Source organism: Polypterus senegalus, chromosome 5 (assembly GCF_016835505.1).
Source record: "Polypterus senegalus isolate Bchr_013 chromosome 5, ASM1683550v1, whole genome shotgun sequence".
NCBI lineage: Eukaryota > Metazoa > Chordata > Cladistia > Polypteriformes > Polypteridae > Polypterus > Polypterus senegalus.
The window spans coordinates 167,525,063-167,542,701 of record NC_053158.1 but is presented as its reverse complement, the minus strand read 5'-3'; the positions used below and the strand labels follow the sequence as shown (position 1 = coordinate 167,542,701).

The 17,639-nt window shown below is 34.6% G+C and overlaps 1 protein-coding gene across 1 annotated transcript in view; it reads right to left on the bottom strand.

The window, feature by feature from the left end:
• ncapg2 (non-SMC condensin II complex, subunit G2) overlaps window positions 1-13,095 on the bottom strand; it is an 82,077-nt gene extending 68,982 nt beyond the window's left edge. The window contains exons 1-9 of the mRNA XM_039753608.1: window positions 12,487-13,095; window positions 9,184-9,290; window positions 5,554-5,745; window positions 3,197-3,311; window positions 2,892-3,049; window positions 1,825-1,959; window positions 863-957; window positions 282-351; window positions 3-89 (exon numbers count right to left, since the gene is read on the bottom strand). Coding sequence (XP_039609542.1) covers window positions 3-89; window positions 282-351; window positions 863-957; window positions 1,825-1,959; window positions 2,892-3,049; window positions 3,197-3,311; window positions 5,554-5,745; window positions 9,184-9,261 — 930 coding nt within the window. The 5' untranslated portion in view covers window positions 9,262-9,290; window positions 12,487-13,095. The remainder of the gene's footprint in view (window positions 1-2; window positions 90-281; window positions 352-862; window positions 958-1,824; window positions 1,960-2,891; window positions 3,050-3,196; window positions 3,312-5,553; window positions 5,746-9,183; window positions 9,291-12,486) is intronic.
• Window positions 13,096-17,639: the final 4,544 nt, after the last annotated feature.

Below are 17,639 nucleotides of genomic sequence, written 5' to 3'. Positions count from 1 at the left end.
ACCTGACGAACTTTGGAATGTACAGGAGAACTTCTATATAGATGAACACCATGGTGCATTAAATCCTGGATGCATACATTTTCAATTTCCTGAAATTTAAAGGAATAAATTAACTCACTAAGAGTATCACATCAATTTCTTACTTTTGCCTAAAGACATGCTCAAGACATGAACTTGACCCTCTACATTGGTTTGATGAAAATCAAAATGAATCTACACATGAATATGTCTGATATATATTTATACAACAAATCTCTGTCAGCACAAAGTTAAATGTCTACCTTTAAAAAATCTCCTGATGCTTTCTTCCAGGCTCTAAAGTATAACTCTGCAACATTTTCTACAACAGACCTGAAACACAAAGATGTCACAGTTGGAACCAAGCAAATACACTCCACATTTTAAAAATATCAATATAATGTGGACCCAGTACATCTGGATGAGTGCAGACAAGAACAAGGAAGAGAGAGGAGGAAGAAATGACAAAATGCCAAACCATAACCCTGCCATAAACCAGTGCCCTTTTCAGGGTAGTCAGTACAGGTTAACTGCAACCAAGACTGAATTATACAGGCTTGAGAATGTTAATTGTCATACTGTATTTGTTTCTTTTTTCAGTAAATGACAAAAGAGGAAAACAAGTGTAATTTGTTCACTCGGGTGCTGTTTATCTAAAATTAGATTTTGGTTTAGAGCCTTAAAACTTGCAATGTAGAAAATATGCAGTAACTGACAAAAATCAGGATGGGGCAAATACATACTGTATATAAAATGCCATAAAAAACATGCATACCGTATATATACACAGATGAGCATAATAGAAGAGGAAATATTTTGAAAGAAATACTTTTAAAGCACTTACTTTGGAAAATACTGCAGCTTACTTTTAATAGCTTCATGAATTAACTTGATAAAATTTGCATTCCAGCTAAAAACAAAACTCAGGAAACGCCGTCCCTGGATAACAAGAAAAAAAAATTAAACCTTGAAGATAAAATTAACTAATTCTGCAGGTGTACTAAACAACAACTACAAAGTGAAAACAAGTTTAATTAGGAGTCATAAAGATTAATATGACATAACGAATTAACATACGTTATTACAGTTAATATGAAAAATTACCCACAGTAAAACATTAATCTAAATCTGTGCATACATCTTAACTGTACAGTACATACAAAAGAAAAATAGCATTACAAATGTTACATTTAAGATTTAATACAAGTAATTCAGCATCTACTGCCAAAACCTCTGGGCAATGTTAGACTGGGGTAATAAGTATCTTTGAATAATATATAATAAAAAAAAGTCAGATTATAGGACTATTAATTCATGGCTCCCCTTACACAGATGATCACGTCTAAACAAAAAAAAAAAAACATGAAATGGAAAAGAATTGTCATACTTAAATAAATTGCCATTTATAAAATTAGCCTTAAAAGCTCGATTTTTAATCATGTTAGTTATGTATTAAATTCAAAGTGGTTCACATTACAGAATATTAAATTTTATTTTCTGATTTTCTCTCTCCTCACAGATCACCACCTAAACATTTTTTAAAAAGATCAAAATATATATTTCAACAAAGGGTGCATTTAACTCATTCATTACTAGATTCACTTTGAAGAAATAAACAGCTATTTTATACTTCTGTTTAAAGTCTACATTAAATTTGGCAGAATGAAGCATCGTAACAAATTATAGCTTTGATTCAAGTGTTAGCAGGAAACTGACAGCTCATTCAGAATTAATGATCAAATGTCAAATCACTTGACAATGTAAGGACAAAGCAACAATCACATACACTATAGAAAATCAATATACCTCTTCCCGCTTTATATGGTTAACACTTAAAAAACACTGCAACAGCATGTTCTTCAGCTCATCATTTTCATGAGAGTTGTAATCAAAGCTTAGAAGAACAGGGTGAAGCTTCCATAAGCGCTGTATGTCTCCAACCTTTTAAATTAAAAGGCAAAAAACTATTAAAAAATGTTTTAAAATACTAAAAAAAATCAACTGCTTATACAAATGATTATAGTTTAGCTCACAGATCTGTAATAAAAATGTGCAGTCTACAGCTGTGATTTACTTTTTATATTTTAATCATCCAGTTTGCATCTGTATGTCCAAAAGGCGTCTCAGCTCATTACAAAAACAGGCCATAAAAATTTGTGAACAACAAGTTTAAACTACAATTCACTTGAATGAAGAAGAGTTTTGCAAAGTCTAAATATCAACTACTGATAATCCATGCATAGCGAATTAAAAGACATAGGGTCACTAAAGTATTTATATTACTTTCATATTGCAGTTTAATAAAGTTATCATTCATGTTGATCTCAAACTGTAATTGGAATTCTTTGGGATAACTACTTATAATTTTAAATAAAATCAGAGCACATTTATGCTAGCACTGGTAACACAGTGGTGGCTATATTACACCACAAGTTTAGCAGTTTAAAAATCTATATTTATATTTTCTTTCAAAATATTTCGATATGCTGTCAGAATAAACAATTTTTATTTTAGCCCTAATATTTCTGATACAATTACAGAAAATTCTTAAAATGATGAATATTTGTTATTTAAATAAGAAATACTGTGGGTTTTAAATCAATATATAACTTGTATGATCTTGCTTGCGCCGTTTTTCCACAGTAGATTTCATTTTATAGCAAGTCACTGTTGCAACAGCTCCACTATGTGGACCTATTAGGTCTTGAAATATTGCAACAGTCAAAGCCCATAGTATAATGAACAATAAAGGAAAAATGCACCAACAGTATGTTTCACAGTATACATTATAAAGTCTAATTCAGTGGTGAAAAATACTTGTACATGACATATTGTAATAATATATAGATGTTTTAGATATAGAAATAAGATACCAAGTTATTTAAAAGCAAACTTTTCTCCAAAACCATAATGAATGCAGTTTTTCCAAGCTCATCTTTGCCATCAAGTCCACTTTTCCACCAAGCTTCACAAAGTTTCTGTATTGAATTTCTAATGATTATCTGTGATTGAGGTAAAGCATTCACAATGCCTGTAGAAAAAAGAAAAAGGAGTCAAATTGTACTTGGATAATCAGAATTTTCAACAAAAACATCTTTCAACTGAAAGCGTTTTTCCTTCATCAATTTGAGAATAAACAGTTCCAAATTTGCAAGAAGACAAGAACATTAAAACGTACCGTTTAATATAACTGCACATTCTGTAAGGGCTCCATAATCAATGTCCTTTTCTATTACAGGAATTGATGCCTCCGTTATCAGGATAATCCCATCAATTACATTAAAAGTATGTTTCTGGGGGGGGAAAAAGTAATTATCAAGCAAAATCTGAAAACAAAAAAGCCACAATTTTGCAAGGCCTTACAGGGTCCATATAAAACACTAAAACTTAAAACAGTGTCATACTGATGTCCAACTTCAATTTAATTCATGGCAACATTTTTTTACATGCAATTATTTAAATTTATCTTTATGCATATCATTTCTATTTTGTTGATAGCTTACTTGCCAGATCAACATACTGGGTAGAGAGAACATTGTGTTTCTTTCAGACAGCAGTGTCACACTCGGAAAATGAATCAACACTGTTTCCAAGCAAACACTTGAAAGCTAAAGTCAAGAAATTATTGCATCACCTTGAAACAACTCATATCCAGTAGCTCTACCAAGTTTTAATTTATGCAATCCCAGTCCCAAAACAAATAACTTACTCAGTCTTATACAGAGTGTGCCTATGTAAAGAAAAGATTTAAATGTGGTTCATTATATTTTTGAATAGCATTTCAAAAATAACAAAAAAAAAATATTAAACCAGCATAGATGTAAAAATTACATAATGTAGCAACATAAATAACTCTCTCTCTCTCTAAGGAAAGCTGATACCTTTTTTATTTGCTTTCACATAACAAGGGTCAATAAGACCATGAGATCTCACCGACACTGGAACCCTCGAGTCTGTCTTCTTCAGTTAACCAGGTACTTTTACGGGCAGTCAGGCTCACTCTAGTGTTGCACTATTTGGGTTCGTAAGAATCCACAGCAATATCTCGTGTCAACAACATAAGATATTGGTTGCACAATATACAACTTGCAGTTTCAAGATATTGCTTGTGCCCATAAAATCTTGTATGCACAAGACACTGCTTTTTGGAACTTCAGGGGGTCCATATAAGATAGCTTAATAAGAAAAAAATTACTTCAATATGCTTCTTTTAATTTGAAGGTGAATTCTTGAAAGCAGGTATTATTTTCAAACAAAATTTTGGGGAAACTGCACATTCAGTTCCCATGTCTCAACAGAAAGCAGGAAGTGTTGGAACAACTTACCAGATTAGCAGGGAAAGGTGCGCTATTATTTTTGAATAATATATGGCATTCTATTGGCTGTGTATGAGCAATGCTGAACTATAACCTAAGTAGACAACACCACTGATAGGTGTCTTTAATCAATTTTTAATAGTTTGGTCTGTGTGAAAAGTAAGGACGACTTGCTGGAAAAATGTAAGTATGCCATTTGACCTAAAATTTAGTAGTGTGTAAATGAAATTCATTTAAGTACAGACAGCTGAAAAATGCACTTAAGTAATAAAGTAGTACTTCATTTTTCATCTCTAGAAACCATCATTAAAAAAACACACTATCCATGCATTTTGATTAGTAAGTAGTAAGTAATGCATATGTTTTTGCTTAGAAGTCTACAGGAAATTTTTCTTATATGATAACAATAAGGTATAATCACCATGCTAATAATGTTCAAAGCTGGCTGTGTAGCCATTTTTTCCCCACTGGTGACCCCAAGTGTTCCTGTATTCATTTCCCTAAATTTACATAAAGGGACAGATTTTCTAGTCTCTGTATTAAGCAGCAAGGTTCCAGCAGTCCTTCTGCTGCCTTTTACCAGAAAACAGGACTACTCAATCATTATGGTACAATATTAGTACATACTTCTGAGAAATTTATTTAAACACATCACAACTTACAACAACACCTGCCTACCCACATTAAACACTTGGACTATCAGAGTGTCCATTTAAATTCCCTTCTAAAGTATCTTTGTCACTTGAAATACAGATTCATACAGATTTGTTCCTGTCTGCCATTTTCCAGCTGTGCAACACTGTACAATATTATATTTTTGTTACTTAATTAACTGATTTAAAACAATAACTTACCTGTACATAAGATCAACATTTTTTCTGCAGGAAAAAATGACACTTTTGTCATGTTATTTTATTATTACAGAATTTCGACAAAGGGTTGCTATAACATTTTTAGTATTTGTTTCATTGTCTAAAATCCTTTAATCTAATAAAACCATTGTGCACATCCATTCCAACGATAATGTATGGAAGTCACAGACAAAGCCTAGACAAGCTGCTAGTATGTCAGACAGCATGATCGATCATATAGCCTCATTCACTCACACATGACTCTAAACCCTTAGCTTAGAGTCTCCAGGTAATTTATCATACATAGAAACCAAGGTAGACACAGGAAGAAATGCAAAGCTCATTTCCTAGGGATGAAAGAACCTCACCAAGTCATCAGAGACCTCTACTTCCATTTCATCACCACTGTCCTGTTCTAGATCACAATTCCATCTTTCCATGGGATGCTCCGTTAGAATATCTACCAGGAGTTGTAATAATTTATTCCATAATTCCTCCTTCTGTTTTCTTGGCAGCTCTTGGAGCAGCTCATCCAGGTCAAACTGATCTGAGCTGTCCTTCTGTGAATAAGAGGACAATAAATAAATAGTTATCAAACACTTTCATAACATGCACATTTGTAATAAAATATTGTATCCATCAAATTAAAACCAAGAAAAATTAATCAGCCCAATTGAGGAAAAAAAAATGGACAAATTTGAATTCCACCAAACAAATTAATATTTTATAATCCTTTTGCTAGAACTGGCTTTAGTTATCTATAAAGATTATTCTTTACTGGAATGCAGAATAAAAATGTAATTTGCTCTCCTTAATTTATAGTAGCATACAGTAAACTTAACCCAGAAATGTCTTTTGAAGCAAAATGATAACGAGTGGAACTGCAACATTCCTTATTCCCCAAATCAGCAAATTCATGAATGTACCACTTTTGGACTGCTTTAGTAAATTCATAATCTGATGATAACTGAAGTCAATAAGATATTTACAATGTTGTTCAGTAATATATATTAAGAAATAATGAGAATAAAATGTCAACGCTGGGTACTACTGATAAAATTAATAAAGAAAAAAAACCATGAGAAACTGCTTTGAACTTTAATTTTTCTGGTTATTATCTATGCTTTGTTATTTTTTTTTTACATGAAAATCACATGCATTTCTTGTAATGAGACAAATTCTATAATAAATGGAAATACTTTCAACTGATCTTCCTTTACAGTACTTCCAATTATTGTATCTTAATTAATGAAAACCTCATTAAGTTTTACAATTTCAGTCTCTTGTATAAAGAATCAAAAAGGCATTAATTAAAAGTAATTTGATCTATGATTGATTCAGGAAAATACAAATCTGTTAATAAAGTACAGTACTAGAAGACAGAATAATGTACTGTATATAGGATAATTATCAGTCTGAGTCTTCAGGGTGGATGCAACATACTTTTAAATTAAAAAGTGTAGCAGAGGGCTGGGTAATACAGAAAAAAAATATATATCATGATAGTTTTTTTTCTTATCGGTCGATATCATGTTATAAATCAAACCACTATTTCTGTCAAGCTTAAAGGTTCCTTTTTACTCTTAAGTGAGATGTGAAGAGATCATAAGATTTCGTTTAAATTAAATATTATTTATTTGCCGTCAGAAGTTGAACTTGCCAAATGTACTGTAGAACATTATACAATTGTATCAGGGCGGCATGGTGGCACAGTGGTAGCGCTACTGCCTCGCAGTAAGGAGACCCGGGTTTGCATGTTCTGCCCGTAGCTGCGTGGGTTTCCAAAGACATGTAGATTAGGTGCATTGGCAATTTTGTTCCTAGTGTGTACTTGGTGTGTGTGTGCCCTGCGGTGGGCTGGCACCCTGCCCGGTGTTTTTTCCTGCCTTGCGCCCTGTGTTGGCTGGGATTGGCTCCAGAAGACCCCCGTGACCCTGTAGTTAGGATATAGCAGGTTGGATAATGGATGGATGGATGGATGGATTTCAAATAAATAAAATAGGTATTTATAATAAAATAAAATGTTAATTTTGTCCAATCAAAAGCTTCAAGTGTTAAAGGAGAACACACTAAATTTCTTGGTCAAATCCAAATAAAAAATAGTTAAATCTTAATTCTAAAATTCACTCAATTGTGGTCAACTTATGCTCCAAGGCAAAAAAACAAAGGCACACGAAATCCCCATTACTGCAGCACTGGCATGGGTCTGGGACTGTAAAGTCTTGCATTGTGTGTGCTCAGAAGGATGTCACTGCTCCAGATAGTTCAAAAGATGAATAGCATTACCTGTCTTTGTGGGAGCATGTTTTCTGACACAATTTCCAAAGCACACCACACCATGTTGGACTTTAAATAGCCAAAATATCTCCACACAACCAAATTCCTCTTTTCTTTTCAACAATGTCCTCGTCTTTTGAGCCTCGGGCTGTGCCTGTTGGGGTGTCTTCTTCAGTAACGCGGACTTTATTTTTTTTTTGAGTTTTCATTAACATCCCCCGTTATTTTCTTTTTTACCTCGCTCCCATTCCTGACGTGCTGGCATGTGTGGCTGTTGCAGCCCAAACATTAGCACGTGTGTTGTTGCCAGCTGTTACAGTCCATGCTGTGTGCATCAACCTAACTTGAAGTGGCTGTAACACTGTTTTATTATTTAGGGCATTTGTGTTATTTTTACCTTACATTATGTGTATTTTTGGCGTTTAAGTTTATCAAAATGAATATCGTTTAGGGTCTAGAAACAGACTGATTCACTTTCCATTATTTGTAATGGGGAAAACTGATTCAGACTTCGAACAATTCAGAGTTCAAATGGTCTCCTGAAACGAATTAAATTCAAAGTATGTGTCACCACTGTAATTTAAAACTTTTGTACACGTGTTATTGAGACAACTATTGCAAGTTCAAAGATGCTGGACAATTCATATAGTCATCACTTAAAAAGACTTTCTATTCAACTTTAAAAGGCTCCATTTCTAAACTAAACTAGGCTTTGTAATGAACATAAATAAAGCTTTGAGTTAAACTTTAAATATTGTGGGAACAGACTTCATGAGTCCTGTAGTTTAACAGTGTATTTAAGCTTAAAAAAATAAATAAAAATTGGTAATGGTTTAGGGGTGAAAACGAAAATCAAAGAATCAGGGATCAGTGTAAAGAAGAAAGCTTGAAACTGAGAATTAATGATGTGGGGCATGCATCACACATTTTCTCATAAAGCAAACAGTTTTGCCCTCGTCAGAGTGCAGTGGATGTACAGCCATACAGAGTAAAAACTGAGACAAATGTCAAATTAAATGGCTGTCTCCCTACCTATAGTTAATCTAAAATACTAATAAAATTAGCTCCTCTATTTATTTATTTATCCATTCTGTAACTGAATTCATAAGTCGTTGTTCCAAAACTCAAAACATCACCTTGGCCAGAAAATACAGCATCTAAAGTGTGTTGAAAGTAGAGAAAAAACATATTGTAGATATTTGAATATCATGTTAGTGACCAAGATGATGTCTTCAAATATAAGTAGTTTGATAAATGACTAGTTCATAACTCTCTTGTTCTATGGCAAATTCAGAATGAGTGCAGACATAAGCAGTAGCAAGTCTTTACCTCTTACATGAGATACTATGAAAACAAAATAAATTATTTTGAAATAATAATCTCTCAGCAGCAAATGACTGATAGCTGGCAATAAGACTTCTTGAAAAATCTTTTTAATATAAAACTATGTAAAGTCATGCTTTATATAAAAGTATTATTGATAATTTCAAATACTACGTGTTCATTTGTCATTGATATTGAGATGTTCATATTTTGGTTTACATAATTTGAATTAAACATTGTTTGTTTTTGATGTAACAAGTTTAGATAAATTAAGTAACTTATGATGATCATATAATACTCTTCCTAAAATAAACACTGAATAACATCCCATTCTATAACCTATTTTCATCAGGTTCTTTCCGTACTGAAAATATCTGAGATAAAACCTGAAAACTTACATTGCGCTTTGTGAAGTACAAAAAGGAATCCACATTCTTCTTGCTGATTGCCTGTAGAAAAGCTTCTCGCTTTGCCATTCTGGTAGAAATATTCTTCAATAGGTTTACTGAAAGAGACATTTTACATACAAATGGACTTTATATACAAGTAAAAAATGAACTTTTTTCATGAAATGTACTTAATATCACAGATAAATCTATTTCTTTAGCTTTCTAAACCTAGTAAAAGGTATACACTAACAGTAATGGATGGAAGACTGAAACCAACTCCAAACACAATGGCAATCCATTATAAGGCACATACAAACACCTGGGTATATATGATTCAATATTAGCTTAAATGTCTTTTGTTGGACCTTGACAGGCAATCAGAATCCATAAATGAAACACACACTGAAAAGTACAGTCTCCACAAAGGCAGCACTCATGAAAGAAGCCACAACAATGTCCATCTGCTGTGAACCAGTGCTACATTGTAAATATTTAAGAAATCAAGTCAAGCTTAAATATTAATTTCAATATACATTAATAAAGCAAACCACAAGATTATAACAGCCAGTCTTATATTATGGTGCATAACAGAAAAGATCATAGATGACTTGGGAATGCAGTAAAGTTAACCTGGAATGTTCTATTTAAAAGTACAATCAATATCTCAGATGTGCAGGTCTTAAACATAGCATTTAATAAATGGATTTGTTTAATGCAAAAATGAACTTTCCTAAATGATTTGCAGTCAATAATTTAATTCCTACAAACCAATTATTTTTGATAAAATTTAAGAAGCCATTTGTTGCACATACCTCATGTAAGATATACAGTATATACTCTACCATAACTCATGTTCTCACTATAATAAAAGTTAAATGTGAATAACACTTACATAATACGAAATTTATTGAGTTTACAGCATGCTTAACACAGTTTCCATAAGCAACAACAACACAAAAAAGTTAATCATTTTTACAATACAAGATCCTGATTATTAACTACAAGAAAAAACAAAGATTAGAGTACATGTGAGTGGCATACTCTTAACTGAAATGCATGATCTGCAGCATATGCGTACTTGCAGGAAAAATTAAGCCTTTATCTACACTATAAATTATTTGTTGTTATGTATACATTGTACAATTAAATTCTTACTTGGGTAAGTACAGTATATACTGTATGTATGTTATAATATTTGTTGTTATGATTGTCTGTTCAGTAACCTTAAATCCTCAAATGGAAAATGTTCCTGAATCTATTGTTGTGTGTGCCAATGGCTGTACTGTACTGTTTGCCAAAAGGAGTAAGAATAGTAACTGCAGATTTGCCCATGTAAAATTCTTTCCTAAAAAGGTATTTTTAACATGAAACATCTAAAAGCTTTGTGTTTTTTTTTTGTTTTTGTTTTTTTTTTAATTATTTAAATTGATTATGGCTAGTATGTAATTTGTGTTACTATTTCATGTGAATTTTGTAATCTTACTTTTTCAATTGTATCAGTATGCATTTCATTGTTCAAGGGGCATGTTTGACAATGACAATTTGACTCAGAAGTGCAGAGATTTTAGTAGCTGGTTTAAGTAAACACCTGGAACATTATTGGTTTTTTATCTTTAACTATGCAATTTTGAGAGCAAATATTCAACCGACTGCTTTTTTTAGGTTCTTTTAGTGTTGTCCCAGACCATATCCCACTAAAAAAGTAAGGCTGGTACATTTGTCTTTTGTAACCCTTCTTGCAAGGTGTCTCATTTTAAGATGCTGGAAGCAGGCAGCTCCACCCTCGCACATGCATTGGGCTAGGGACATAATACTCTTCGTTAAGCCAGAGAAAATAAAATGTTCTACTCTTGGCAAAGCGGATACATTTTATTCAACCTGGCAGCACTTTCAAGATCTTTTTTCAACAATTATTACTCCCTCATAATTTTTAGGTGTACTCCTCTGCAAATATTTTTTCTATCATTATATATACAGAAATGGATAATACTCAGCTGCACTTTCCCTCTGCCCTTTTTTCCTTTACACTTCTCTATAATGGGAGGTAACTCCTGCAGTCACTTCTATGTTGTGATTTATATTAATATTATTGTTCTCTCAGATATCACTTTACAATTTAGGTAGTAAAAATTTCCCCGTTATCCTCTTTTACTTTTTGAGCTGTGTTTTGGTAATGTGCAGAATGTATAAAATTGAAAAAAAAAAAAAGATTTAAAGTATACATCTTTCTATTTACTGGTGGCAACTATTGCAATATTTAAGCATATTCTATTTAAACAGGTCAACACGTGACAAAATAACATCTTTAAGTATCCAAGCACATACCATAATAAACAATAATATCACGTATGCAGTAATTGTATGAACTTCAAATAACTTCTTAAATAAAAGCTGTGGCAGTAGGTGCCTTCTACAAAAAAGTACACTTACTCTGTACCGGAACAAACGACAGTAAACATCACTGCATTTATTGTAATATTTTTATGTTGACATTCAGAATATGTCATGACGCCCTGTGACAGTCAGTTGGTTTGAAAAATAGATGGATAAATAAGTTGCATGCATTTTTAAAAATTAAAGTGAGGTCGGAAAATGCATCCTTTAGAAACGGAGGACTGAAAGCATACCGCTAACGCAAAAAAACTGTCCTTAAAGTAGTTTCACGTTGACACCCATGTACCATAGTTGCTGACATACAGTTGATATAATCTTTATTGCTGTTATTGAGGAAAATACATTGCAGTGTTTCACAGAATTGTGAATGGAAAAGGGTTCGTTAATTAAGCAGACCTCATTTTGCAGCATTCTTCTTAGCGGGGAGAAGAAAAGCCATACGAGAAACAAAATTCAGCTTCGTTTAACTTTCAGGAATGTTCTGAATGGGAGACAAGTATTTTCATTTAAGGCCGCATTTCTGATCGCTGTGTGCCACACTCTCAAAAAGCCTATTCCGATAAAGATAAACAAGGCAGTGTGTGCTGGGCGCCCCGAAAAGATAGATAGATTGATACTTTATTAATCCCAAGGGGCAATTCACATAAATATCAACACCAGTGACTTGAACCAAAATACAACCGTTATCAAAACGACTGCATGAACTCACCCTCTCCTGTGTAATAAGTGGCACATTAAGAAGCATTTGTTTACTCCAATGCTTAAAGCACACTGTTTATAGACAATACTAGAAATATAGATTCACACTCGCTAAATGATCGCTGTGGAACTAAAGAACCGAATAACATTTAACCCTCTTTTCAAATTACCTTCCAAATGTAAAAGAATAATTTAAATAAAACAGAAGCGTACACTTACAATATAAGAAACTTTATCCAACTGTCCCAACCCCGCCGTCGGTTTTTCTTCTTGCAGCGCGCGTAAATTTCAATTTACATTAAACTTCCGGGTACGAAGCCTACACCCGAGAGAAACTTCCGGTACACGCAACTTCTAAGTGCGCGCACGTAGAGTTAGCTCGGGATTATGAAATGGACATGCGCTCGGTGATTTTTGTTATTAGATAAGTAAGTTTTAAAAACTTGTGCTACCTACTTCAAATTTTGAGACCCTATCAATGCAGCGTACCGCTATAGGCAAAAAATCATCTGTGCATGGACACTAAGGTTAAAGTCGCCATGTGTGAGGAAACCCTACGTGACCGGAGAAGGATACTTTGTAATGACGGTTACACCGTGAAACTCCATAAAGAACGACTGCTGTTCGAACCTACTGTATATATGGAGAATTCCAAAGAAATATAAATGTGTGTTCTGAAATGTAGCCCGACAAGTGCATTTGTTATCACTGACGTTGTAAAAAAAATGTGTGTGTTTACCATGCGATGGACTGGTACCCTGTTACTGCAAGCACGGATATTGTGCTCTGCCATATGTGTTCCACCAGTCTAAACGGATAATAGGAACCTTCGTAAATCTGTGTCACAATTATTGACTTGTTCTTACTAAAATACAGTTTGGATGATTTTTTAGTGTGGTATTATTTGAACATTAGAACACTCTAGACAAGAACAGGCCTTTCAGCCAACAAAGCTCGCCAGTCCTATCTACTTATTTCTTCCTAAAAACCATCAAGTCGAGTTTTGAAAGTCCCTAAAGTGTTACTGCCTACCACACTACTTGGTAGCTTATTCCAAGTGTCTATGGTTCTCTGTGTAATGTTTGTGCGAAATTAACTTTAACAAATTTCCAACTGTGTCCCTGTGTTCTTGATGAACTAATTTTAAAATAACAGTCTGGATCCACTTTACTAATTCCCTTCTTAATTTTAAACACTTCAATCATGTCACCTCTTAATCTCCTTTTGCTTAAACTGTAAAGGCTCAACTCTTTTACTCTTTCCTTATAATTCAACCCCAGTAGCCCTGGAATCAGCCTAGTCGCTCTTCTCTGGACCTTTTCTAGCGCTGCTATGTCATTTTTGCAGCCTGGAGACCAAAACTGCACACAGTCCTCCAAGATGTGGCCTCACCAGTGCATTATAAGGGTTGAGCTTAACCTCCTTGGACTTGTACTCCACACATCGTGCTATATAACCTAACATTCTGTGAGCCTTCTTAATGGCTTCTGAACACTGTCTGGCAGTCGATAGCATAGAGTCCACTATGACTCCTAAATCCTTCTCATAAGGTGTATTCTCGATTTTCCGACCGCCTATTGTGTATTCAGACCTAACATTTTTACTTCCTATGTGTAATACATTTACTGACATTAAATCTCATCTGCTGCAAGTCTGCCCATGCCTATATGCTATACAAGTATCATGTGTTATGTACAGGCTCTTAATGCATGGCCATTGTAGCAACCAAATGCAATCCAACATGGGGGCACTTGCACCAAGAGAGGAGGTTGGGAGCATGCGCTGACAACGTGTTGCCGCACCCTACACACAACCTTGGATTAGGACCCGAGTGCAGCAGGTGACACCTCAGCACCACACTGAAACAGTGTGAATTTCTTTTTTTTTTTTTTTTTTTTTTTTTTTACAGAACATGGAGTGGCAATCCTGCCCCCAACCCCCAGGTTTTTCTTGTAAGCTTGAGGACCTGCTTGCAGGGCTGGAAGTAGATTAATGTCATACCCATGACAAAGCAATTACAGGTTAAGGGTCTTGCTCAAGGGCACAATGGAGAAAGGTTACTTCTGGCATTTACTGGATTCAAATGACAATCTTTCGATTGCTGCTGCATATCCCAGCCTCAGAGCCACCACTCTACCCCCTGTACCAAGATGAAGGTAAAAAAAAAAAGGAATGCAGTGCATAGGCTGTTTCTTCGAGTGCAATTGAAATAGGACAAAGTGAAAAAATTTGAAAATGAAATTCTCGGAATACAAAATGTGGATCAATTTCCACTCATGCTGTGTAATAAGTACTTCAACAATTTCCCAGTCATGTGTCAACCTTTTACGTGGTTCCGGCCTTCCTTTATACAGTATGCCTTCCTCCTCTACTACCCCCTGGGACTTCCAGATGATTCTCTTTGTGTCCCAAGCCCCTCCGCCTCTCACTGGACCTTAACTTTGATTGGTTTGTTCCTATTTATAGCAGCAGATTCTCTCAGAGAAAGAGAATGAGATTAGGAGCATGCACTGATACAGCACATTGCTGCACCCACCACTTGACAAACCACCTCAGGATCCCAGATTAGGACCCGAGTGCAGCCATATAATGGTTGACACCTCAGCACCACACTAGTTAAGATGGAATGGAAAAGTGTGAGGTTTTTTTTTATTGTGGCTGGAGTGCCAATCCTGCCACCAACACCCAAATTTCCACTGCAGGTTGGAGGGCCTATTTGCAGGGAATAGATAAATGGATAGCAATTTATTTGTCCCTAGAGGAAATCTGGCTTTATACAGAAGCTCAATAAATAAATATTATTTTGTTATGATAAATGCCAAACACATACCAGAATGACTTAAGAATGAAAACAAAAAAGAAAAAAATCCTGACTTGACTAAAGAACAGTCACAGTGATTTGTTGTATAGTTGTATTGCTATTGGTATTAAGGAGTCCCAAAATGCTTCTTGACACACTTCTGCTGAATAATTTGTTGACTGAAAGTACTTGGTTTTAGTGTTTTAGAGCGAGGATGTGCCGCGTTGTTAATATTCATAATGGCACTCAGTTTTGTTTCCAATCTCTACTGTACTTTGCTACTACCTCCAGGGGATTCAGAGTGCGTCCCATAAATGAGCCTCCTTGTTTAATCGGCATGTTGATTTGGTGGGCCTTTCTTGATGTGATGTTACTGGCCCAGCACACCACAGCATAGAAAACTGCACTGGCCATCACAGAGTTATAGAAGAAGTGAAGGACAGCACTACACACATTAAAGGAATGTAGTCTCCTAAGGAAAAAGAATCTGCTCTGCCTTTTCTTCTATAGTTCTTCTGTGTTACTAAACCAGTCCAGTTTGTCATTGATATGGACCCCCAAATACTTGCAGCAGTGCACAACTTCTACATCCTCTGTCTGAATAGTGATCAGACATAGAGGCTCTGTGTTCCCTTGATAGTCAATGACCACTTCCTTGGGTTTGATGATGTTAAGTTGCAAACAATTCTTTCTGCACAAAGATACAACATTCTTCACTTGACTCCTATACTCCGTCATATCTCCTTTGTTAATACGCCCCACTAGTGCAAAATTATCTGAAAATTTCTGTAAGTAACATAACCATATTTATAGTCTGATGTGTACACTACCGAGACACCTGTATGTTGCTGAGTCATTTAAGTTCCAGTACTTAAATCTGAAAAAAATATCTTAAGCTATAATATACTTGTGTTTGTAGAACTCCTTTTGATGGTTTTCTATACAAAAGTGTGCTAAAAGAAACAATTAAATTGTTGACCTAGTTTCCCAAAAACATCTCACAGCAAGCATGAATCTTGACTTTTAACACTGAACCTCTTGATAGATAGATAGATAGATAGATAGATAGATAGATAGATAGATAGATAGATAGATAGATAGATAGATATACTTTATTTGTCACCAGGGGAAAATTAGAACATTAAAGACGCTCGAGAGAGATAAAGAGAATTATATAAATAATAAAACAAACAGCAACTTCCTAAACACACATAAGATCGTCTGGCTTGGGTACTGGAGAACTGCTGCAATCAATAACAAGGGCTATAGGTAGCAATAAGATGGTCAGTACTGTCCAGATGTCATTTGAAGGTGTTAACATTTGAATAAAGTACATCCAGCTTGTTGTGTCCGAAAAAGGAACATTCTGTTAGACATTGGTTCAGAATTACTAATTGTTCTGTTGCCAAGTTTAAAAATAAACATCAACTGCTCCTAGGCAGTAATGTGGACAAATATAGCCAGCAGAGTAGCACTTTAATAATAGTAAAAATATGTAAATGAATAAAAATAGAATAGAAAAAGAGGGAGAGAATCCACTTCCTAAATTTAAAGGCTTATTCTAAAATGTTATTTTGTCAGATCTTGCCAGGTTTTGAAAACGTTTTGCACAGATGCTCTAAGTGAGTATTTAATTTTTTCCAATTTCAAATAATATATAACATCAGTTACCCACTGACTTAAAAGTGATGAGTTATGATTTTTCCAGCTGAGCAAGATAAGTCTGTGTGCCAGTAGTGTAGTAAAGGCAATTACAATTTGTCTGTCCTTCTCCACTTTAAGTCCATCTGGAAGTACACCAAACACAGCTGTTAGTGGATTAGGAGGGACTGTGATGCCCAGGATGTCTGAGAGGCATTTAAAAATCTTTGTCCAAAATGATGTTAATTTGGTGCACACCCAAAGCATATGGCCCAAAGAGGCTAGAATTTGATGAAATTCGCAGGTTGGATCTTGCCCAGGAAACATTTTGGACAATTTTAAATGAGACAGGAGCACTCGATATATTATTTTAAGTTGAATAATTGTATGGTTTGTGCATATGGAGCTGAAGTGAATTCTGTGCATTGCTGCCTTCCACTCCTTTTCTTATTTGTTGAGTGAAAGATCCTTTTCCCAATGTACTCTGGGATCTTTGAAATGTTTTTTTCATATATTACAGAAATGAGTCTTCAAGACTGATCAATATTTCTTCCAGTATAGAGGTAGGTGGGAGGTAAAGGAAGTTGAGTAGGTTTTGTTTAACAAAGTTTCTAATTTGAAGTTAGTGAAAGAAATGTGTTGCTGGAAAGTTACATTTGGAGTGTAACCGTTTGTAGGATGCGAAGACATTGTCTGTGTACAGATTTCTAAGTGATTTTAATCCTGGATGTTTTCCAGACATTAAAAACCGAGTATGTTTGAGAGGGTGGAAAAAGGTGGATCTCATGCAGAGGTGCCATACTTCCTACATTGGTTCCATATTCTGAGTGAGTGAAGCACTATTGGGTTGTTAATATATTGGTGTTGACTTGTACTTATTGGGGTACAAAGCAAGGAATATAAAGAAGTAATGTAGGATTTTATTTTTTAT